The following is a 19,936-nucleotide window of genomic DNA, read 5'->3' on the forward strand; positions in this document are numbered from 1 at the left end:
TCAGAGAACCTATTCATGTGTCATCCGCACGGGATCTCGCGTGATACTTGATAAATTTGCTGGATATTTTACGTGGTTGTTACGACTTTCTCGTACGCAGTCAAGGTACAACCCTATGTCAGGACTTGTGAGGGCCCTTTTAATATTAATTAATTTCTATGAATAAACCCTCTTAGCTTTCTATGTTTTTTCGTACCGTCTGAATACGGGATTTACACTCTGAAACCAATGTCGTGTGTAGCATTAAAAGGTTTGTCAAGTACAACTGGAGGGGATTTTTTCGTCCTGAAAAGTAAAAGCACTGTTGAAATTGATAAATTTATAGCAGTCACTCGCAAATAATCTGTTTATTGCAGATCTAGCTAGATTTCAGCCGCTGTGTGCGTCTCATCTATGGTAGAATAACGTACCTCTGCTGGTGCAGAAGTCCAAAAATCACGTGGTTTGTATTTTTAATTTGATCTGCCGTTAAAATGAAGTCAGATGTATTTTAATAGATAATTTTAGTAAAGTTTTATTTATGTAAGCAAGAGAATTGTATATTATTTTTCTGGATTTACTTTTTTCGACAGCAACGTTGTTGTTGTTGTTGTTGTTGTTGTGGTCTTCAGTCCTGAGACAGGTTTGATGCAGCTCTCCGTGCTACTCTATCCTGTGCAAGTTTCTTCATCTCCCAGGACCTACTGGAGCCTGCATCCTTCTGAATCTGCTTAGTGTACTCATCTCTTGGTCTCCCTCTACGATTTTTACCCTCCACACTGCCCTCCAGTACTAAATTGGTGATCCCTTGAAGCCTCATAACATGCCCTACCAACCGATCCCTTCTTCTAGTCAAGTTGTGCCACAAACTCCTCTTCTTCCCATTTCTATTCAATACCTCCTCATTAGTTATGTGATCTACCCATCTAATCTTCAGCCTTCTTCTGTACCACCACGTTTCAAAAGCTTCTATTCTCTTCTTGTCTAAACTATTTATCGTCCATGTTTCACTTCCATACATGGCTACACTCCATACAAATACTTTCAGAAACGACTTCCTGACACTTAAATCTATACAAATTTCTACTCGATGTTAACAAATTTCTCTTCTTCAGAAACGCTTTCCTTGCCATTGCCAGTCTACATTTTATATCTCTATTTCGACCATCATCAGTTATTTTGCTCCCCAAATAGCAAAACTCGTTTACTACTTTCAGTGTCTCATTTCCTAATCTAATTCCCTCAACATGACCCAACTGGCGTGACACTCTGCACTCAAAGTGACCAGCAGCTGTTCCAGAACATGCGAAAGTTGTTTTCGCTCCAGCGAAAAGGAGGTCGTGTGGTCAACACGAGACGCATTTCATGGAGAAAAACTAGCACAAGAATGAAATGTTAGACGTTGCTACACCCTGCTCCCTAGCCACTCAGGTAAACAACGCGCTGTACAGGTGGAAAGACGACAGATAAAGTTGAACCGGGAAGTAAATGAAGTAAGAATTTCTCGTATGCACGTGCAGTAGGCAAACGGGATGAAATGTGAGGGGAGAGGCCTGTAGCGGGCCTCCGCCTCACAGTGTGAGAGACACGGAGGTGAGACTTACGGCGAGGTCCTGTATGACGCGGATGCCCATCTCCTCGAGGTGTCGGCGCGGCCCCACGCCGGACAGCATGAGCAGCTGCGGGCTGTTGATGGCGCCGGCGGACAGCACCACCTCGCGGCGCGCGCGCACGTAGCGGCGGCGGCCGGCGCGCTCCAGGAAGACGCCGCGCGCCCTGCGCGTCTCGGGGTCGACGTCCACCCTGGTGACCAGCGAGCGCTTGCGCACGTGCAGGTTGGGCCGGCCGCGCGCAGGGTGCAGGTAGGCGCGCGACGCCGACCACCGCGTGCCGTTGCGCAGCGTCACTGCGGGGGCAACGGCGGGGCTCAGCTGGCGGGCGTGCGGGGAGGGTGCTCCGGCCGAGCGGGTCGCTGCTGGGGTGGCAGCAGTGTGCGGGAGGAGGACGAGGGCGGCTGTGAGAAAGGCAAAGAGGAGTGGGGCACGGACCGGAGTCCATTGAAAGTGGGCGAGGAAGCGTTTCCGGCTGGTTCTCGCTGTCAGGTATATGACATTAAGAAATGAAATACTACCGTGTACGGCATACTGTGTCTAACGCACAGTATGAAATCTCAGATACCGGCTGGTATCGGTTACATCATTTGTAACTTCGTATAAAAACCAGTCTTTACTTGGCAATACAGCGTCTGATATGCAATTCTACTGGACACAAATTTTTCGTGTGTGTGTGTGTGTGTGTGTGTGTGTGTGTGTGTGTGTGTGTGTGTCTGTTAATTTAACAGAGACATAACAAAAGTCACGGACTGCCGTCACAAACTTTTTGTTAACAGGTTACCGGTTTCGGTCTTTAATGACCATCACCAGATCTGTTTCATAAAAACAAAGTCCTAATGTACTGCCATTGTGGCAGGGTTAATTAAGCTGCCAGATGCCAACCCTACTACGAGACAAAAAAGAAAACGCTGTTGCCTGCAGTACCACGGAACTGTTTACCGCATTTTCATTGCCGCTTGTGTTTTACGACCTTGGACTGTCTCTGTGTTCAACCAAGTGTATACTACTGAACTTGCAGTCCACTTCATGCGTGGTTTTGCGCTATGTAATAAGGTAAAAAGGCTGAGCTTTCGTGGAGCCTCATAGAATTCAAGCAGAGATGTTTTAGCGGTAGAGGTAACGAATGTCGAAGTCTGTAAACTCAAATGGTTCGTACTTTTGTCACTACTGAATGATCATACGTTGTAAGCGCATAAATGTGCGTCATCAGTCGCACAAGAGTTAACTGCTGGCGTCTCGTGTAAACTATCTCCACGTAATCGTGAGCAGCTACTGCCACTTCACTGTGTTTCACATCCTCTGGAGTTTATTTCCGTTCAGAAAATTCTTTCTGAACGATTCAGCTTTCACAAACATTAGTGCACAGCGTATTACATGCGACTTGTACATTCGTGCTCACGGTATTCGTTAGCGCTGTAACAAAGGCTAATATTTCTTGGGCCAGTGCTATATTCCTCCGGAAACGTTACCACTATCTGGAAAATAAGCGCGATACCAAGAACAACAAAATGCAGTTTCCAACCTAAATACGTAAGACTGTTTGCCGGAGTATGGGGTATTTAGGCATTTATTTTCCGCTTGTTATATATTCGTTCAGGTTAATTATACAGATTATACCTAACAAATCACAAATTAAGATTTACGAGGTGCTTTCTGGCAGGTATGACAGTGGAAGTAGTTAAACCGAGTAGTGGAGCAGCTTTCCTTCTGAAGAAAGTGAGGAGTAAACTGGAGGACTGGAAGACAGCTGAAGAAGCTGAACAGCTGTGAGGACGGAGAAAGCAAAAGCAAGTACTCCTAGTGAAAGGTTTCAGACTACAAGCACTTTGGCGCCGGCTTCTCAACACACATTCAAAGCTGTATGAATGCCGAACTTACTGCCCGGATAGTCGCACACGTTAGCACGCTGTTTCCGAGAATTGGGGAGACGCGCCAGCCCCAAATCCGCCCAGCGTACTAGCGACGGATGCTAGTGTGCTGCCCAGCCTGGATTTGGTTTTAGGCGGGTTTCAGCATCCCACCAGGTGAACATCATGCTGGTTCCCACGTCTCGCCTCAGTTACACGATACGCAGATATTTCGAAAATCTTCTCACGCTTACGTGGACCCACAGAAGGGGGCACACAATTTACATATGGGGCAGGAAAGGGGGGGGGGGGGAGGGAGAGGGGGGGTAGTTCCCGGTAGGAACGGCACCCGACCACCTTCTACTATTAACATTACCAGTTAACTTGCCGACCTCGTGAAGATACAGGATAAGGCCAGGATACAGATTCGCAAGTCACGTTCAGCCATTCAAAGCAAACCAAACGGATTTTCTTTCCGACTGTCATTTGTTACACTCGATAAGCCAAGTAAATCGCAGAATAAAGAGTGCCGCAGTAAACAAGGAAATGTATCACCTCACCCGCAGAAAAGCTGAAGTTATTGTTACTCTTCTCTTTCAGGAATACATTGTCCAAATTCTACCAGAAGCTCTATTAGAACCTATGTTTCTTCTTTTAGTCGCGAGTCGATTTCTGAACATCATAGCTCATTACGAAATGTGGAACTTTTACGTCATGTGGTCAAAAATTAAACACTGATACTGTGCAGATTAACATGCTTTTCCTGTACGTTCCGACCATCGGCAGGAGTCCATATATGAAAACGAACTGCATCCGTTCTCGACGCTTAGCTGTAAGGTACTCAAACTGTTCGCAGCAAAAACCCCGCAGAACGTGAACTGTATCATTTCGTCTAATTTACGGCCATCCGAAGTAATGGTTCTCGTAACATTGGTGAATGAGACTGGAAGCACTAACAGTGTCTGTTACAGGATTTATTTCACTTATTCATGAAATAAGAGGGGACTTCAAAGGGTTAACTACTCCCGCCGTCCCAAGCTTAACGCCGTTGGGCAACTAGACTGTTGTTCTCTGCAGACACAGTTCTGCTATGGTACGGGTAACATGTGCACCGCGGTGCGGAAGTGAAATGACGCGGCAACTGGAAACGTACTCCAAATTCTAAAGTACGCGGGGAAAGTACGATTCTTGTGAGAAAATGATGCAAGTTGCACAAATTAACGGTGAAGTTCTAGCTGTACGTAGACCAAAACCAATGTTGCGTCCAGGCAAAGTGAACTGATATCAAATCGGGAAGGATGGTCATCGGCATCCACCACAGACGGAAGTATCCATACAATCGAGGAACAAATTCACGCCGGACGGGGTGACCGAGCGGTTCTAGGCGCTACAGTCTGGAACTGAGCGACTGCTACGGTCGCAGGTTCGAATCCTGCCTCGGGCATGGATCTGCGTGATGTCCTTAGGTTAGTTAGGTTTAAGTAGTTCTAAGTTCTAGGGGACTGATGACCTCAGAAGTTAAGTCCCATAGTGCTCAGAGCCATTTGAACCATTTTGAACTACTTCGCAGCAGCCACAGATTTTCCGACAATGGGAACGCATAGCGGTTCTCGGATGGCTCTGTGAGCGAGGAGCGGATTTCTGTCGCCGTGGAACTGAACGATCGTAGAACGTTCCAACCGCTGTTTGCAGAGATTTGGCGATTGTGTTGAAAAATAGTGTCACGTATCTTTATCTGTGTGTAGTCTAAGACATCATGCAATAAAGTGTACCTGGCCTGTCATAACAATGTGTAACTTACTTCTTGAAGTCCCCTCTTAATTGATCTGTGGATCTCCCAAAACGCCAGAAAGATGAAAAATCTCGCAATGTTCTCGTTGTGAAGCTGACAGTGAAATAGGATGACAAACGTTGCGATAAGAGCGGAAACTCTGTATTGAGTGGACACGCACATTGGTCCAAAAATTAGTTGTCTCTAGGAGAAATCACACTAACATCTGGTGACACTGCATTCAGCTTTGATTATTTGCCGAGGAACAGGATCCACAACTTTCTCAAGGTACGCCACTCATTGATGATAGAGCTCCATGGAGCTACATATGTGGGGACGTTGAGTGCTAGATTTGACCACCTGTCCCACATAGTCAGAGATCTTTACTATGGAAGTAACATCGGCTGTTTTAACGGGTTATTGGAGCTGTAATAAGCTGCCGGAGTGTTCATAAAACCAGTCCCATGAGCACGGCTGCTGCCATCTTGGAAGAGGGAAGTGTCCACAGCATACTCATCATGAAGATATAGAGGAAAAGGCAGCACTTGCCACCGACACTATTGAACTAAACATCTCGGTAACGTGAGGGAGTCGGCAGAAGCAGTGGTACAAAAACCACCACCATACGTCACAGAACGACCTCCGAACTCCATACATAGAGGGTTCAACACTTCATCGGGGATTGGGGCACTCCAGGCTTCGCACAATTTCAAAAGAGGCAAAAGGGCGGGTCGTCCGATCGCATTACCTGCCTCCATTCAGTTTCTGTGTTTGGCCCACTGAAGACGTGGAGCTGTAAGTGCCGCTGTGCACAGTGGTCTTTTCTGAGGTGATCGTAAACCGGGTATACTAAGCCGCCGTAGTTTCTTTGACCACTCATACAGGAAAAGCTCTCTGCTGGCTCTCGTTTGAGTGTCTTATTGCAGGAATAAAGTTCCTTCATAGGAAATCGACAGTGTGCGTGCAACGGCAACAAATCGTCACGGAACATCACATCGATGTCACAGCAGACGTTCAAAGTGGCGTCCACGGGTTTTCAGGTCGTAGGGATAGTAGCGGTTATCATACAGAACACACAATTGTTATTCGGCTTACACCAAGTTGGCGGACCACTTGCCTGGAGCTTATAGTAGGTTTCTTCTCAGGATGCTGTAGAATTCGGTCCTCCAAATGTGATGTACGCACGGTTCGCCTCTTCCCTGCACTCTCGTCTCTCTGAAAGGACCCATGATCACACAAACGCCCACAACAGCTTGAAATGTGGTGTGATGTTGTTGGTGTCTGTCAGGGTACTTGTCTCGGTATAGCCGCGCTGCCTCACGACCGTTTCCATCTGATTGGCCGTACGCAATCACCATCTCGGCTTATTCCCGACACGAACACCGGACCATTCTGCAGCTTACCGTACGCTTCGTCTGTCCCACAGCTTGCAACGCAAAAGGAACAGACGCGGTCAAAGGAATTTTTCTTTGTAGCGCCATCTATCGTGGCAACGATTCATTTCCGGACACATGTTCATAGGACATTTTTCCCTTCATGGTCAAGTGGTTCAAATGGCTTTGAGTACTATAGGACTTAACTTCTGAGGTCATCAGTCCCCTAGAACTTAGAACTACCTAAACCTAACTAACCTAAGGACATCACACACATCCATGCCCGAGGCAGGATTCGAATCTGCGACCGTAGCAGTCGCGCGGTTTCCCTTCATGTCCAGTCAGGAATCCGTCCATGTAGTTTGTCGGTTTTCTACATCTGCATCTACATGGATACTCTGCAAATCACATTTAAGTGCCTGGCAGAGGGTTCATCGAACCACCTTCACAATTCTCTATTATTCCAATCTCATATAGCGTGCGGAAAGAATGAACACCTATATCTTTCCGTACGAGCTCTGATTTCCCTTTTTTTTATCGTGTTGATCTTTTCTCCCTATGTTGCTCGGTTTCAACAAAATATTTTCGCATTCGGAGGGGAAAGTCGGTGATTGGAATTTCGTGAGAAGACTCCACCTCATCTAAAAACGCCTTTGTTTTAATGATGTCCGCACCAAATTCTGTATCATTTCAATGACACTCTCTCCCCTATTCCACCATAATACAAAACTTACTGCCCTTCTTTGAACTTTTTCGATGTACTTCGTCAATCCTATCTGGTAAGGATCCCACACCGCGCAGCAGTATTCTAAAAGAGGACGGACAAACGTAGTGTAGGCAGTCTCTTTAGTAGATCTGTTACATTTTCTATGTGTCCTGCCAATAAAACGTAGCGTTTCGTTAGCCTTCCCCACAACATTTTCTGTGTGTTCCTTCCAATTTAAGTTGATGGTAATTGTAATTCCTAGGTATTTAGTTGAATTTATGGCCTTCAGATTTGACTGATTATCGTGCAACCGAAGTTGAACGAATTCTTTTTGCACTCATGTGGATGACCTCACACTTTTCGTTATTTAGGATCAGTTGCCAATTTTCGCATCATACAGACATCTTTTCTAAATAGTTTTGCGATTCGTTTTGGTCTTTTGCTGACTTTACTACTCGATAACAGCATCATCTGCAAAAAACTGAGATGGCTGCTCAGATTGTCTCCTAAATTGTTTATATGGATAAAGAACAGCAGAGGGCCTATAACACTACCTTAGGGAAACCCAGAAATCACTTACCTTTTACTCGATGACTTTCCGTCAATTACCATGAACTGTGACTTCTCTGACAGAAAATCACGAATCCAGTCACATAACTGAGACGTTATTCTATAAGCACGCAATTTCACTACAAGCCGGTTGTGTGGTACCGTGTCAAAAGCCTTCCGGAAATCCAGAAATACGGAATAAATCTGAAATTCCTTGCCAATAGCACTCAACACTTTATGCGAATAAAGAGCTAGTTGTGTTTCACAAGAACTGTGTTTTCTAAATCCATGTTGACAGTGAGTCAATAGACCGTTTTCTTCGAGGTAATTCATAATGTTCGAACAGGATATATGTTCAAAAATCCTGCTGCATATGGACGTTAATGATATGGGCCTGTAATTTAGTGGATTACTACTACCACCTTTCTTGAATATTGATGTGACCTGTGCAACTTTCCATCTTTTGGTACGAATCTTTCGTCGAGGGAACGGTTGTATATAATTGTTAAGTACGGAGCTGCTGCATCAGTGTACTCTGAAAGTAGGCTAATTCGTATACAGTGTGGACCAGAAGACTTCGCCGCGCGGGGTAGCAGTCATCTCTCGGGCATGAGTGTGTATGTTGTTCTTGGCGTTAGTTAGTTTTAGTTACGTAGTACGTAACCGTAGGGATCGATGACCTCAGCAGTTTGGTCCCATAGGAAGTTCCCACAAATTTTCAAATTTCGAGAATACTTGCTTTTAGTAAGTGATTTAAGTTGATTCGCTACTCCGAGGACATTCACTTCTACGTTACTCATGTCGGCAGCTGTTATTTATTCGAATTCTGGAATATTTACTTCGTCTTCTTTTGTGAAGGCATTTCGGAGGCTGTCTTTAGTAACTCTGCTTTGGCAGCACTGTCTCCGATAGTATCTCCATTGCTATCGCGCTGCATTGATTGCATCTTGCCCGTAGCATACTTCTCGTACGACCAGAATCTCTCTAGATTTTCTGCCAGGTTTCGAGACAAAGTTTTATCAACGTTCACCCTGTACCTCTGTCACTATTTACGGTTTCTGAGGTCAAGTGCATGATCCTCTCTTTCGGGGTTACTTTGACCCCTGGTCATTGGCATCCCAGTATTACAGATACACAATTTATTACACAGTGTTGATACCAATGACAGTGTGGAACTAAGGAAGACATATATTAACCATCAGTCTATAGACGAAGGCTCATTTGGAAGTTAAAATTGCAAGCTATTGTGGTCCAGGCAGTGATTGAGGTGTAACATATAATGTCAAATATCTCCGGAAACAAGGAATGAATTTTGTTTGGCCACAAACTCCAGATAAATGAAGAACTGGTAACCTTAATTCAAAGTGAAATGGATGTTTTGAAACGTGGACTTGGGTCTAACAGGGGTGAAATTGGAGGTATTAAGCTCAGCTAAATTTGGTGCTATGCGTGTGGTACTCCATACTGGTATCTTACACACATCAAAAAAAGTTTTGCATCACCTTGGTTCCAAGAGTTCCGGAACCTATACAGAAAATTGGAACAGATATCAATATAAACATCATTTCCGCCATTTTTATTGCACATAAAAACCACACATTGCATGCTGTACCAGCATACAGCGAGACCTTCAGAGGTGGTGGTCCAGATTGCTGTACACACCGGTTCCTCTAATACCCAGTAGCACGTCCTCTTGCATTGATGCAAGCCTGTATTCGTCGTGGCATACGATCCACATGTTGGTCCAGATTTGTCCCACTCCTCAATGGCGAATCGTCGTAGATCCCTCAGAGTGGTTGGCGGGTCACGTCGTCCATAAACAGTCCTTTTCAATCTATCCCAGGCATGTTCCATAGAGTTCATGCCTGGAGAACATGCTGGCCACTCTAGTACAGCCGTTACGGCGCCTTCCATGGCCACCAGCGGCGTACGTCGGCCCCACGTAATGCCACCCCAAAACAGCAGGGGACCTCCACCTTGCTGCACTCGCTGGACAGTATGTCTAAGGCCTTCAGCCTGACCATGTTGCCTTCAAACACATCTCAGACGATTGTCTGGTTGAAGGCATATGCGGCACTCATGGGTGAATAGAATGTGATGCCAATCCTGAGCGGCCCATTCGGCATGCTGTTGGGCCCATCTCTAGTGCGTTGCATGGTGTCGTAGTTGCAAAGATAGACCTCGCCATGGACATCGGGAGTGAAGTTGAACGTCAGGCAGCCTATTGCGCACACTTTGACTCGTAGCAGGACGTCCTGTGGCTGCACTAAAAGCATTATTCAACATGGTGGCGTTGCTGTCAGGTTTCCTCCGAGCCATAATGCGTAGATAGCGGCCATCCACTGCAGTAGTAGCCCTCGGGCGGCCCGAGCGAGGCATGTCATCGACAGCTCCTGTCTCTCTCTGTATCTCCTCCACGTCCGAACAACATCGCTTTGCTTCAGTCCGAGACGCCCGGACACTTCCCTTGGTGAGAGCCCTTCCTGATACAAAGTGACAGTGCGGGCGCGATCGAACCGCGGTATTGACCGTGTAGGCGTGGCTGAACTAGAGACAACACGAGCCGTGTACATCCTTCCTGCTGGAATGACTGGAACTGACTGGCTGTCGGACTCCCTCCGTCTAATAGGTGCTGCTCATGTATGGCTGTTTACACCTTTGAGCGGGTTTAGTGACATCTCTGAACAGTCAAAGGGACTGTGTCTGTGATACAATATCCACAGTGAACGTCTATCTTCAGGAGTTCTTGGAACCGGGGTGATGCGAAACTTATTTGATGTGTGTGTATATTTGTAATTTTGATGATGAATCACACTATTTGATTTGTGTGCAATACTATGTCATTTTGTGAGGGTTAAAAAAGCACTTAAGAAAAATTTAAATTAATGTATTTATTTCGGGATAGTCAACGAACGTTTCAGGGTGTTTCGGAAGTATGTACCACAAAGGGGATGGTATCTGACAGCTGTGGGGGAAGTACAAAAATGGCTCTGAGCACTATGGGACTTAACATCTTTGGTCATCAGTCCCCTAGAACTTAGAACTACTTAAACCTAACTAACCTAAGGACATCACACACATCCATGCCCGAGGCAGGATTCGAACCTGTGACCGTAGCAGTCATGCGGTTCCCGACTGAGGGCCTAGAACCGCTAGACCACCGCGGCCGGCGGGGGAAGTACAGGCTGGTCGATGTACCCCGAATCGATATTAAGTCTGACGATGTACATTCTCTTCAATTACTTCGTCTGCGGTCTAGAAAATGTGTTGTACTAATTATTATGTAAAATTTTCACACAAGCCCTTATATTCACTAATATAAATATGAACAGAAGTTAAAAAGTGGTCGTGATAATCATGTTTGAACCTGAAAATCCGTCAATGTGTACCTGGTTTACGGTACCAGACTGCAAATGTCCACTTCGCGCGTTTCACAGTGCGGTGTTGGCTGAGAAACTGGTCGGGATGGACCTGCACACCCTGACAGCAGCAATTCTTGGCGGGTTTGAAAACTACTGTGACAGTAGTCTCCGGCCCCTGTGGGTTAGGCTCTCTTTTTGCGATCAGTGGTCTTATGCAGTATTATGTGCCTGTGAGTGACACAACTCTTTGCAGACGTTTTGGGCAGTCCTCTCTGATGCACTAACTCTATGAAGGCTTCGTTCGTGGGCACGTCCAGATGCGGCAGCCACGCTACCACGATTCCAGGTCGACCCATATTCCAGCACTGATTCAGTACAGCCGTCTGGCCATAACGCACCACTCGATTACCGTGACTCGGGTCAGCGGTGGAGGATGGCATGACGGCCTGGAACCAGTTCAACACGTACATCGCTCTAAAACTGTCAGTGTGATCTTTTAAGAGCAGTGGCTAACATTTTGTGTGATGAGCTTATTTACATCGTGCATGATAGTCGTCTGTGTGCACGTTGCGTCCATGCCAAGGAGAGCGGCAGTAGCAGCGGTGAGGTGGGGTGGGGTGGGGTGGGGTGGGGTGGCTCGAGCTGTTACCTTGCAGATAGGAGGAGCCGATCTGCGGCAGTAGCAGCGGTGAGGTGGGGTGGGGTGGGGTGGCTCGAGCTGTTACCTTGCAGATAGGAGGAGCCGATCTGCGTGGCGCCGTTGTAGTCGTTCTGCGGGAAGCCGAGCAGCCTGGCGGCCTCCAGGAAGGCCTCGGCCAGCGGCGTGTGGTAGGGGGCGTAGTCCACCGCCACTGGGCCCTCCGTGTTGTGGAAGACGCGGTCCGCCGCCAGCTCAGGGATCGCCGTCGCCTCCGACTTGAGGAAGTACCTGCGCAGTGCGACAGCACGCTGTACCTTGCACACCGACATAAGGGAGATAGTCCCATACATTCCATCACCACCATGGTATTCAAATGGTTCAAATGGCTCTGAGCACTATGGGACTCAACTTCTGAGGTCATCAGTCCCCTAGAACTTAGAACTACTTACACCTAACTAACCTAAAGGCATCACACAACACCCAGTCATCACGAGGCAGAGAAAATCCCTGACCCCGCCGGGAATCGAACCCGGGAACCCGGGCATGGGAAGCGAGAACGCTACCGCACGACCACGAGCTGCGGACGTCACTCTTGACAGTGCCAGTAAAACAGAGTTACTAAACACGGTTTTTCGAAACTCCTTCACCAACGAAGACGAAGTAAATATTCCTGAATTCCAATCAAGAACAACTGCCGAGATGATAAACATAGAAGTAGATATCCTCGGTGTAACAACGCAGCTTAAATCACTTAATAAAGGCAAGGCCTCCCGTCCAGATTGTGTATCAATCAGGTTCATCTCAGAGTATGCGGATAAAATAACTCCATATTTAGCAATTATATACAACCACTCGCTCACAGAAAGATACGTACCTAAAGACTGGAAAATTGCACAGGTCACACCAATACCCAAAAAGGGAGTAGGAGTAATCCGCTGAATTACAGGCCTATATCACTAACGTCGATTTGCAGTAGGGTTTTGGAACATATACTGTATTCGAACATTATGAAGTACCTCGAAGAAAACGATTTATTGACATATAGTCAGCACGGATTCAGAAATTATTGTTCCCGTGAAACACAACTAGCTCGTTATACTCATGAAGTAATGAGTGCTATCAACAACGGATGTCAGATTGACGCCATATTTTTAGATTTCCAGAAGGCTTTCGACACCGTTCCTCACAAGCGTCTTCTAACCAAACTGCGTCCCTTCGGAGTATCGCCTCAGTTGTGCGTCTGGATTCGTGATTTACTGTCAGAAAGGTCACAGTTCGTAGTAATAGACGGAAAGTCATCGAGTAAAAAAGAAGTAATACCTGGCGTTCCCCAAGGAAGTGTTATAGGCCCTCTATTGTCCCTAATCTGAATTAACGACATAGGAGACAATCTGAGTAGCCGTCTTAGATTGTTTGCAGATGATGCTGTCATTTATCGTCTTCTAAAGTCATCAGATGATCAAAACGACATGCAAAATGATTTAGATAAGATATCTGTATAGTGCGAAAAGTGGCAATTGACCCTGAATAAAGAAAAGTGCGAAGTTATTCACATGAGTACTAAAAGAAATCAGCTAAATTTCGATTACGCGATAAGTCACACAAATCTGAGGGCTGTAAATTCAACTAAATACTTAGGGATTACAATTTGGATCGATCACATAGATACTATTGTGGGTAGAGCAAACCGAATACTGCGATTGACTGGCAGAACACTTAGGAGGTGCAACAGGTCTACCAAAGCGACTCCTTACACTACGCTTGTCCGCCCTATTCTGCAGTACTGCTGTGTGGTGTGGGATCCGCATCAGGTGGGACTGACGGATGACATCGAAAAAGTACAGAGAAGGGCAGCTCGTTTTGTATTATCGCGAAACAGGGGAGATAGTGTCACAGACATGATACGTGAATTGCAGCGGCAAACATTAAAACAAAGGCGTTTTTCGTTGCGACGGGATCTTCTCGTGAAATTTCAATCAGCAGTTTTCTCCTCCGATTGCGAAGACATTCTGTTGGCACCCACGTACATAGGGAGAAATGACCATCACGATAGATTAAATGAAATCAGGGCTCTCGTGGAAAAATTTAAGTGCTCGTTTTTCCCGCGTGCCATTCGAGAGTGGACCGGTTGAGAGACAGCATGAAGGTGGTTCATTGAACCCTCTGCCAGACACTTTGTTGTGAACAGCAGAGTAATCACATAGATATATATGTACAGATTCGGCGAACTTACTGACCAAAGTAGGGTTTGGCAAGCACGAGGGTAGGCGGCAGTAACTCCCCACGTATACCGGTGGGCATTATCTTGCCAAAAATGTAAGCCCAGGACGTCGTTCCATGAAGTGCAACAATTTACACTGAAGAACCAAAGAAACTAGTACTCGAGCACATTTGGGTCAACATTTGTAAAACTTTAATTCCTCTTTCTCAAACGCCACCCTATGGGGAAAGAGGGAGAATTTTAGTTTTAGCGAATCAAAATTTACGAAGTCAATAAGTATTTTTATTTATCCGTAACAAGTTTGCACGCAGAAATGAGAACATGGATTTTCTTGAATTACAGCGCCAACTAGCAAGAATCAAAACAAATGTTTCAGACAAAATGTAGAATCTGGTTTTGCAATAAGAAATAGGGGTTCCCAGTTGAAATTTTAAAGTTGCCTCCCGCCCCACCCCCAGGAGGCTGGGGTGGTGGGCTAATTTTAGAACCAGCAGATGTCCCCCACCAAAATAATCAACTTTGGATTCTACACATTTTTTCGTGTGAAGCTTTATTTTTCGAGTTATTATAGTTTGTCAACTTAAAATTTACACCCTGTGTAAGACACGTGTCTCTCGCAGTTGCTAGATCGGTCACTGCTGGTATAATGGCAGGTTATCAAGATTTGACGGGGTTCGACGTGATGGTGTAGTCGGCGCACGAGTCATGGATGAAGTGGGAATTGACCCGTACGACTAATTCACGGGTGCACCGTGAATATCAGGAATACGGTAAAACGTAAAGTCCCCGACATCGCTGCCGCTGGAAAACGATCCTGCGAGAACAGCACCAACGACGACTGAGGAGAATCCTCCTACGTGATAGAAGTGCAGTCCTTCCGCAAATTGCTGCAGATTTCAATGTTAGGCCATCAACAAGTGCGAGGCCTTACGCCCCGCCTGGGCCCGTCGACACAGACGTAGGACTGTTGATGACTGGAATCGTGTTGCCTGGCCGAACGAGTCTCGCCTCAGATTGTATGGAGGCGATATGATGGACCCTGCATGTCAGTCTCTGTAACGGTGTGGGGCGTGTGCAGTTGGGGTGATATGGGACCGCTGATACGTCCACATACGACCCTGGCATGTGACACATAGATGAGCATTCTGTCTGATCACCTGCGTCCAGTCATGTCCATTGTGCATTCCGACCGACTTGGCAATTCCAGCAGGACAATGCGACACACCACATGCCAGAATGGCTACATAGTTGCTCCAGGAACACTCTTGTGAGTTTAAAAACTTCTGATGGCCACCAATTCCCAGACACGAACATTATTGGGCATGTGCAGTTGGGGTGATATGGGACCGCTGATACGTCTACATACGACTCTGACATGTGACACGTAGATGAGCATTCTGTCTGATCACCTGCGTCCAGTCATGTCCATTGTGCATTCCGACCGACTTGGCAATTCCAGCAGGACAATGCGACACACCACATGCCAGAATGGCTACATAGTTGCTCCAGGAACACTCTTGTGAGTTTAAAAACTTCTGATGGCCACCAATTCCCAGACACGAACATTATTGGGCATGTGCAGTTGGGGTGATATGGGACCGCTGATACGTCTACATACGACTCTGACATGTGACACGTAGATGAGCATTCTGTCTGATCACCTGCGTCCAGTCATGTCCATTGTGCATTCCGACCGACTTGGCAATTCCAGCAGGACAATGCGACACACCACATGCCAGAATGGCTACATAGTTGCTCCAGGAACACTCTTGTGAGTTTAAAAACTTCTGATGGCCACCAATTCCCAGACACGAACATTATTTGGCATACCTGGAATGCCTTGCAACGTGCTGTTCAGAAGAGATCCCCACTCTCTCGTACGCTTACGAATTTATGGAGAGCCCTGCAGGATTCATGGTATCACTTCCCTCCAACGCTACATCAGACATTAGTCGAGTCCGTGCCACGTCGTGTTGCGGCAGTTCTGCGTGCTCGCCTGGTCCCTAGACTGTATTAGGCAGGTGTACCAGCTTCTCTGGCTCTTCATTGTAGTTAGTCTTTGTTAAATCTGTGTAGTAGCAATTAGGCACCACTGCAGACGTCTGCTGACACAGGCCTTAACAACTTTCTTCCTCTGTGGGTAGCTCCAAAAATGGGCAATTCTGTTGATTTAAATCTAACTCCACGATTCCATACCAGAACATAAAAATCTGCAGTATGCCTGCGTTGGTGTAGAACATGCTTACGGTTTATCTCGTACATTTACCGTCAGAAATCTAACAACGACAGTAAAGCTGATTACGTTAGAGTTACTCACTGTTTCTTGGCAGATACATAAGGATTCCTGACGAAAAAATTGCTTGAAGAATGTCTTCTAAAAGGGAAAAAAGACGAGTTATAAATCATTAATATTAACATTAATCAATGAAGTTTGTTATTCTGATTGGATCACAAACTATAAAATTAATTTTGGGCTATTCTCAAGTCCTGCATATTAGAGTATATAAAATTCATCATCTGTTGATAGCGAGCGTGAGAGACAAATCCTAGTCATTTTTTGTGGAGCATAACTCAACAACAGTGAAGCATTTTATACTCCAAGGCGATTAGTGGTGGTTGAGGCTTCAGTCACTGGGCGAGTGAGCGCAGCGCCGCCGCGGCATTTGGTGCCAGCAGGTGGGTCCTAGACACATGTGGCGTTGAAAGGCAGATAGTCTGCCGAGAAATCTTTCGCAGAAATGTTATTGGACGGAAGTGTTATTACCGGTGTGTCGGAACGTTAAATACGGAGTAAGTGTGGTACCATCAAACTCTGGATTGCAGTATTCAGACTAAAGGCGCTCTAAAATTTAGGTAACGAGCTGATTCGACCACAAGACATCGCATTCGGGCGACGCGCTGTTTACACGTAGACCAGGGGTGTAGGCGTAACATAACGACTTCAGCAGAAGACAAGACATTCTCAAGGAATTGCCGCAGCCTACGGTGTTGCCATATTGTGCAGATAGCCGGACTTGAAGTATTGTCAGCGTGGTCAGTTTATTTGACCATATTACGAGAGCTGCAGACTTACATTCCAGGGCGGCTTGCCATCGGTCAGATTTTATGTCAAACAGTATAAGTCCAAATCACTGTCAACTGATGAAAAACACAAAAGTGGCATGGCATATGATGTCCATGCTGCGAATGCCTGTGGATAAGTAGTTAGCAGATTTCACCCGCTGACTGTGATGTGGACGCACATCTTAAGGAGACACAGCTGCAAGGGAAGTAGCCATATTAGTTAATTTTTATTGTTCTTCTTTATGTTTTATATTGGTCGCTTTTAGAGGATTTTATACAGCAACACTGATTATGAGAGCTTGAACTTCCAGACAATTTTTTTAACTCTATACATAGTCAACATTTTAACAGTTAACATTTGAATGAAACTGTTTCCCTGTCCCTAACTAGAGGGGATATCGGAGTATCTGTGTGGAATAATTTATCCTTTGTATTCTAATTTATGCTTTGTATTCCATAGAGTATTTTCAGTAATATGCGATTCTACTGTATCATTTCTCCTCATTAGCGGTTTTCTAATTATGAATAATTTTTATTTGACCGTGAAGTGCCGGACTGAATCCGTAATGATCGCACACAGAAGTTTCTCGCTGATAAGCTGTTGTACTGATAATTACTTCCTAACTTTGAGATGACAGGTGGTTGGACACAAACATAACAAATGTGACACGTTAGCTGAAGTACCTCAGTCTATCTGTATTTACACTCACATACTGGTTGACATTTAAAAGAGACCGGATTGAGAAACATTTATATAAAACAAATCTAGTAATTAAATATACGTTTAGTCTGCATTTCACAGACGACAAAATGCCCTCCTGTGGTAAACGGTCATTTAAGTATTAGTGTGAAAAACAATTAATTTCATAAAAAAAGTTTCTAGCAGTTCACTTTACAGCAATTGTTTGAAAAACAATATTTAACTGAACCCGATCCGAGAAATGTAATTGAGCTCAATAAAACTTTAATTTCGTCACACACAATAAAGGTACTGTTTTAAGTAGACTTTATTCATCACAGTACCTGTACTGAGTAAGACTGAATTTGGCATTTTACGTTTTGGAGTCAGCTTCGTCGTATGTTTCACAACATTTGGTACATTTACTAAAGCATGTTGGTTCCTTATTTATAAAAGTGTGATGCATTAGTTGATTACAGAATACATCAGATTTTAGGACGACGTTTTTAATGTGTTACAAGGGTGAGTGGTTCGTCCTCGTTTGTTTCTAAGTGATCAGCCTGTCACATATTCATGTGTATCTAGTTATCTATTTTAACTCTCTTCTTATCTTTCTTAGATTTACTTAACAGTTTTAGAACATTTGAGCAGTTTTGCCGCTATCTTCCAGGATGTGAGCTAGTGTGAATATGAGGATGATAAGGGACGAGTTTGGGTAAAAGCGCGCACACACACACACACACACACACACACACACACACACACACACACTATATCCGTAGCTGTTAAACACAGAACACTTCAAGCACATGGAACGTAGGACCAGGATACATTCAATACTTACGTAATGACACACATAAGATCAATGTCAGTGAGTGAACACACAATTATTCAAATAAAAACAGCACACTTGAGAGAGACTGGCTTCATAAAGTGAAAAACTGAACTTTGCATGATAGCTTCCCGACAACACGTCCAATGACTGCATAACATTTGTAAAAAAAAAATAGTTATAATCATAATTATTTCTGTGAGCAGTTGGTTGGTTTGGTTGTTTTGGGGAAGGAGACCAGACAGCGTGGTCATCGGTCTCATCGGATTAGGGAAGGATGGCGAAGGAAGTCGGCCGTGCCCTTTCAGAGGAACCATCCCGGCATTTGCCTGGAGTGATTTAGGGAAATCGCGGAAAACCTAAATCAGGATGGCCGGACGCGGGATTGAACCGTCGTCCTCCCGAATGCGAGTCCAGTGTCTAACCACTGCGCCACCTCGCTCGGTCTGTGAGCAGTTCTGTTGCCTCTGTTGTAAATGTTACGTAAGTTCCCACAGTTGTAGTCCATTAAGCATACTCTTAAGACAAAGGAAAGCAAAAAAAAAAAAAAAAAAAAAAAAAAACACGAGCCGCCGTGGTTACCGTGTGCATTCGCTACGCGGAACATCCAACACTGCATTCTTGCAGATGCACTGGTCGTGTGCATCGGTAGAAAATAGGAAGAGGAAAGTTCGTGCGCAGGCCGCGGTGGCCGAGTTGTTCTAGGCGCTTCAGTCTGGAACCGCGCGACCGCTACGGTCGCAGATTCGAATCCTGCCTCGGGCATGGATGTGTGTGATGTCCTTAGGTTAGTTAGGTTGAAGTAGTTCTAAGTTCGAGGGGACTGATGACCTCAGATGTTAAGTCCCATAGTGCTCAGAGAACCATTTTTGAAAGTTCTTGCGAGTGAACGTATAACAATAATAATAATGATAATAACAAACTAATAATGAATGAAGTTTATTGCATTACAGGAGGAGGTTGACTATTAAAAATAAATGGAAAATAGGCTGGTCGTTCATGATCTTTAATTTCAGGTTGTACACAGGCGAAGTGCCAAATATAAGCCGAATCGGTTTGTTCGTGTTTGATGAGGCCTTCCTCTTGTACCTTGTCGGTGGAGCATGAAATATACAAAAGGGAGGAAGATTAAGCTGTAACGTCGTGTCGAAAAGCTCCAATTGGTGCGGATGGTGAAGGAAATCTACTTTGTTTATAATATTCCGGCATTTACTGTTGCAGATTAAGGGGAAGTGGAAATGGCTGGACGGAGATTTGAACCGCTATCCTGCCGAATGCAAATCTGAGGTCTTACCAGTGCG

The 19,936-nt window shown here is 45.3% G+C and overlaps 1 protein-coding gene across 1 annotated transcript in view; it reads right to left on the reverse strand.

The window, feature by feature from the left end:
- Positions 1-19,936, reverse strand: part of LOC124545958 (glucose dehydrogenase [FAD, quinone]-like) — a 166,753-nt gene that overhangs the window by 26,910 nt on the left and 119,907 nt on the right. Inside the window, exons 6-7 of the mRNA XM_047124921.1 lie at positions 11,926-12,128; positions 1,584-1,885 (exon numbers count right to left, since the gene is read on the reverse strand). Of these exons, the coding sequence (XP_046980877.1) occupies positions 1,584-1,885; positions 11,926-12,128 (505 nt within the window). The remainder of the gene's footprint in view (positions 1-1,583; positions 1,886-11,925; positions 12,129-19,936) is intronic.

Source organism: Schistocerca americana, chromosome 8, assembly GCF_021461395.2.
Source record: "Schistocerca americana isolate TAMUIC-IGC-003095 chromosome 8, iqSchAmer2.1, whole genome shotgun sequence".
In the NCBI taxonomy this organism is placed as follows: Eukaryota; Metazoa; Arthropoda; class Insecta; order Orthoptera; family Acrididae; genus Schistocerca; species Schistocerca americana.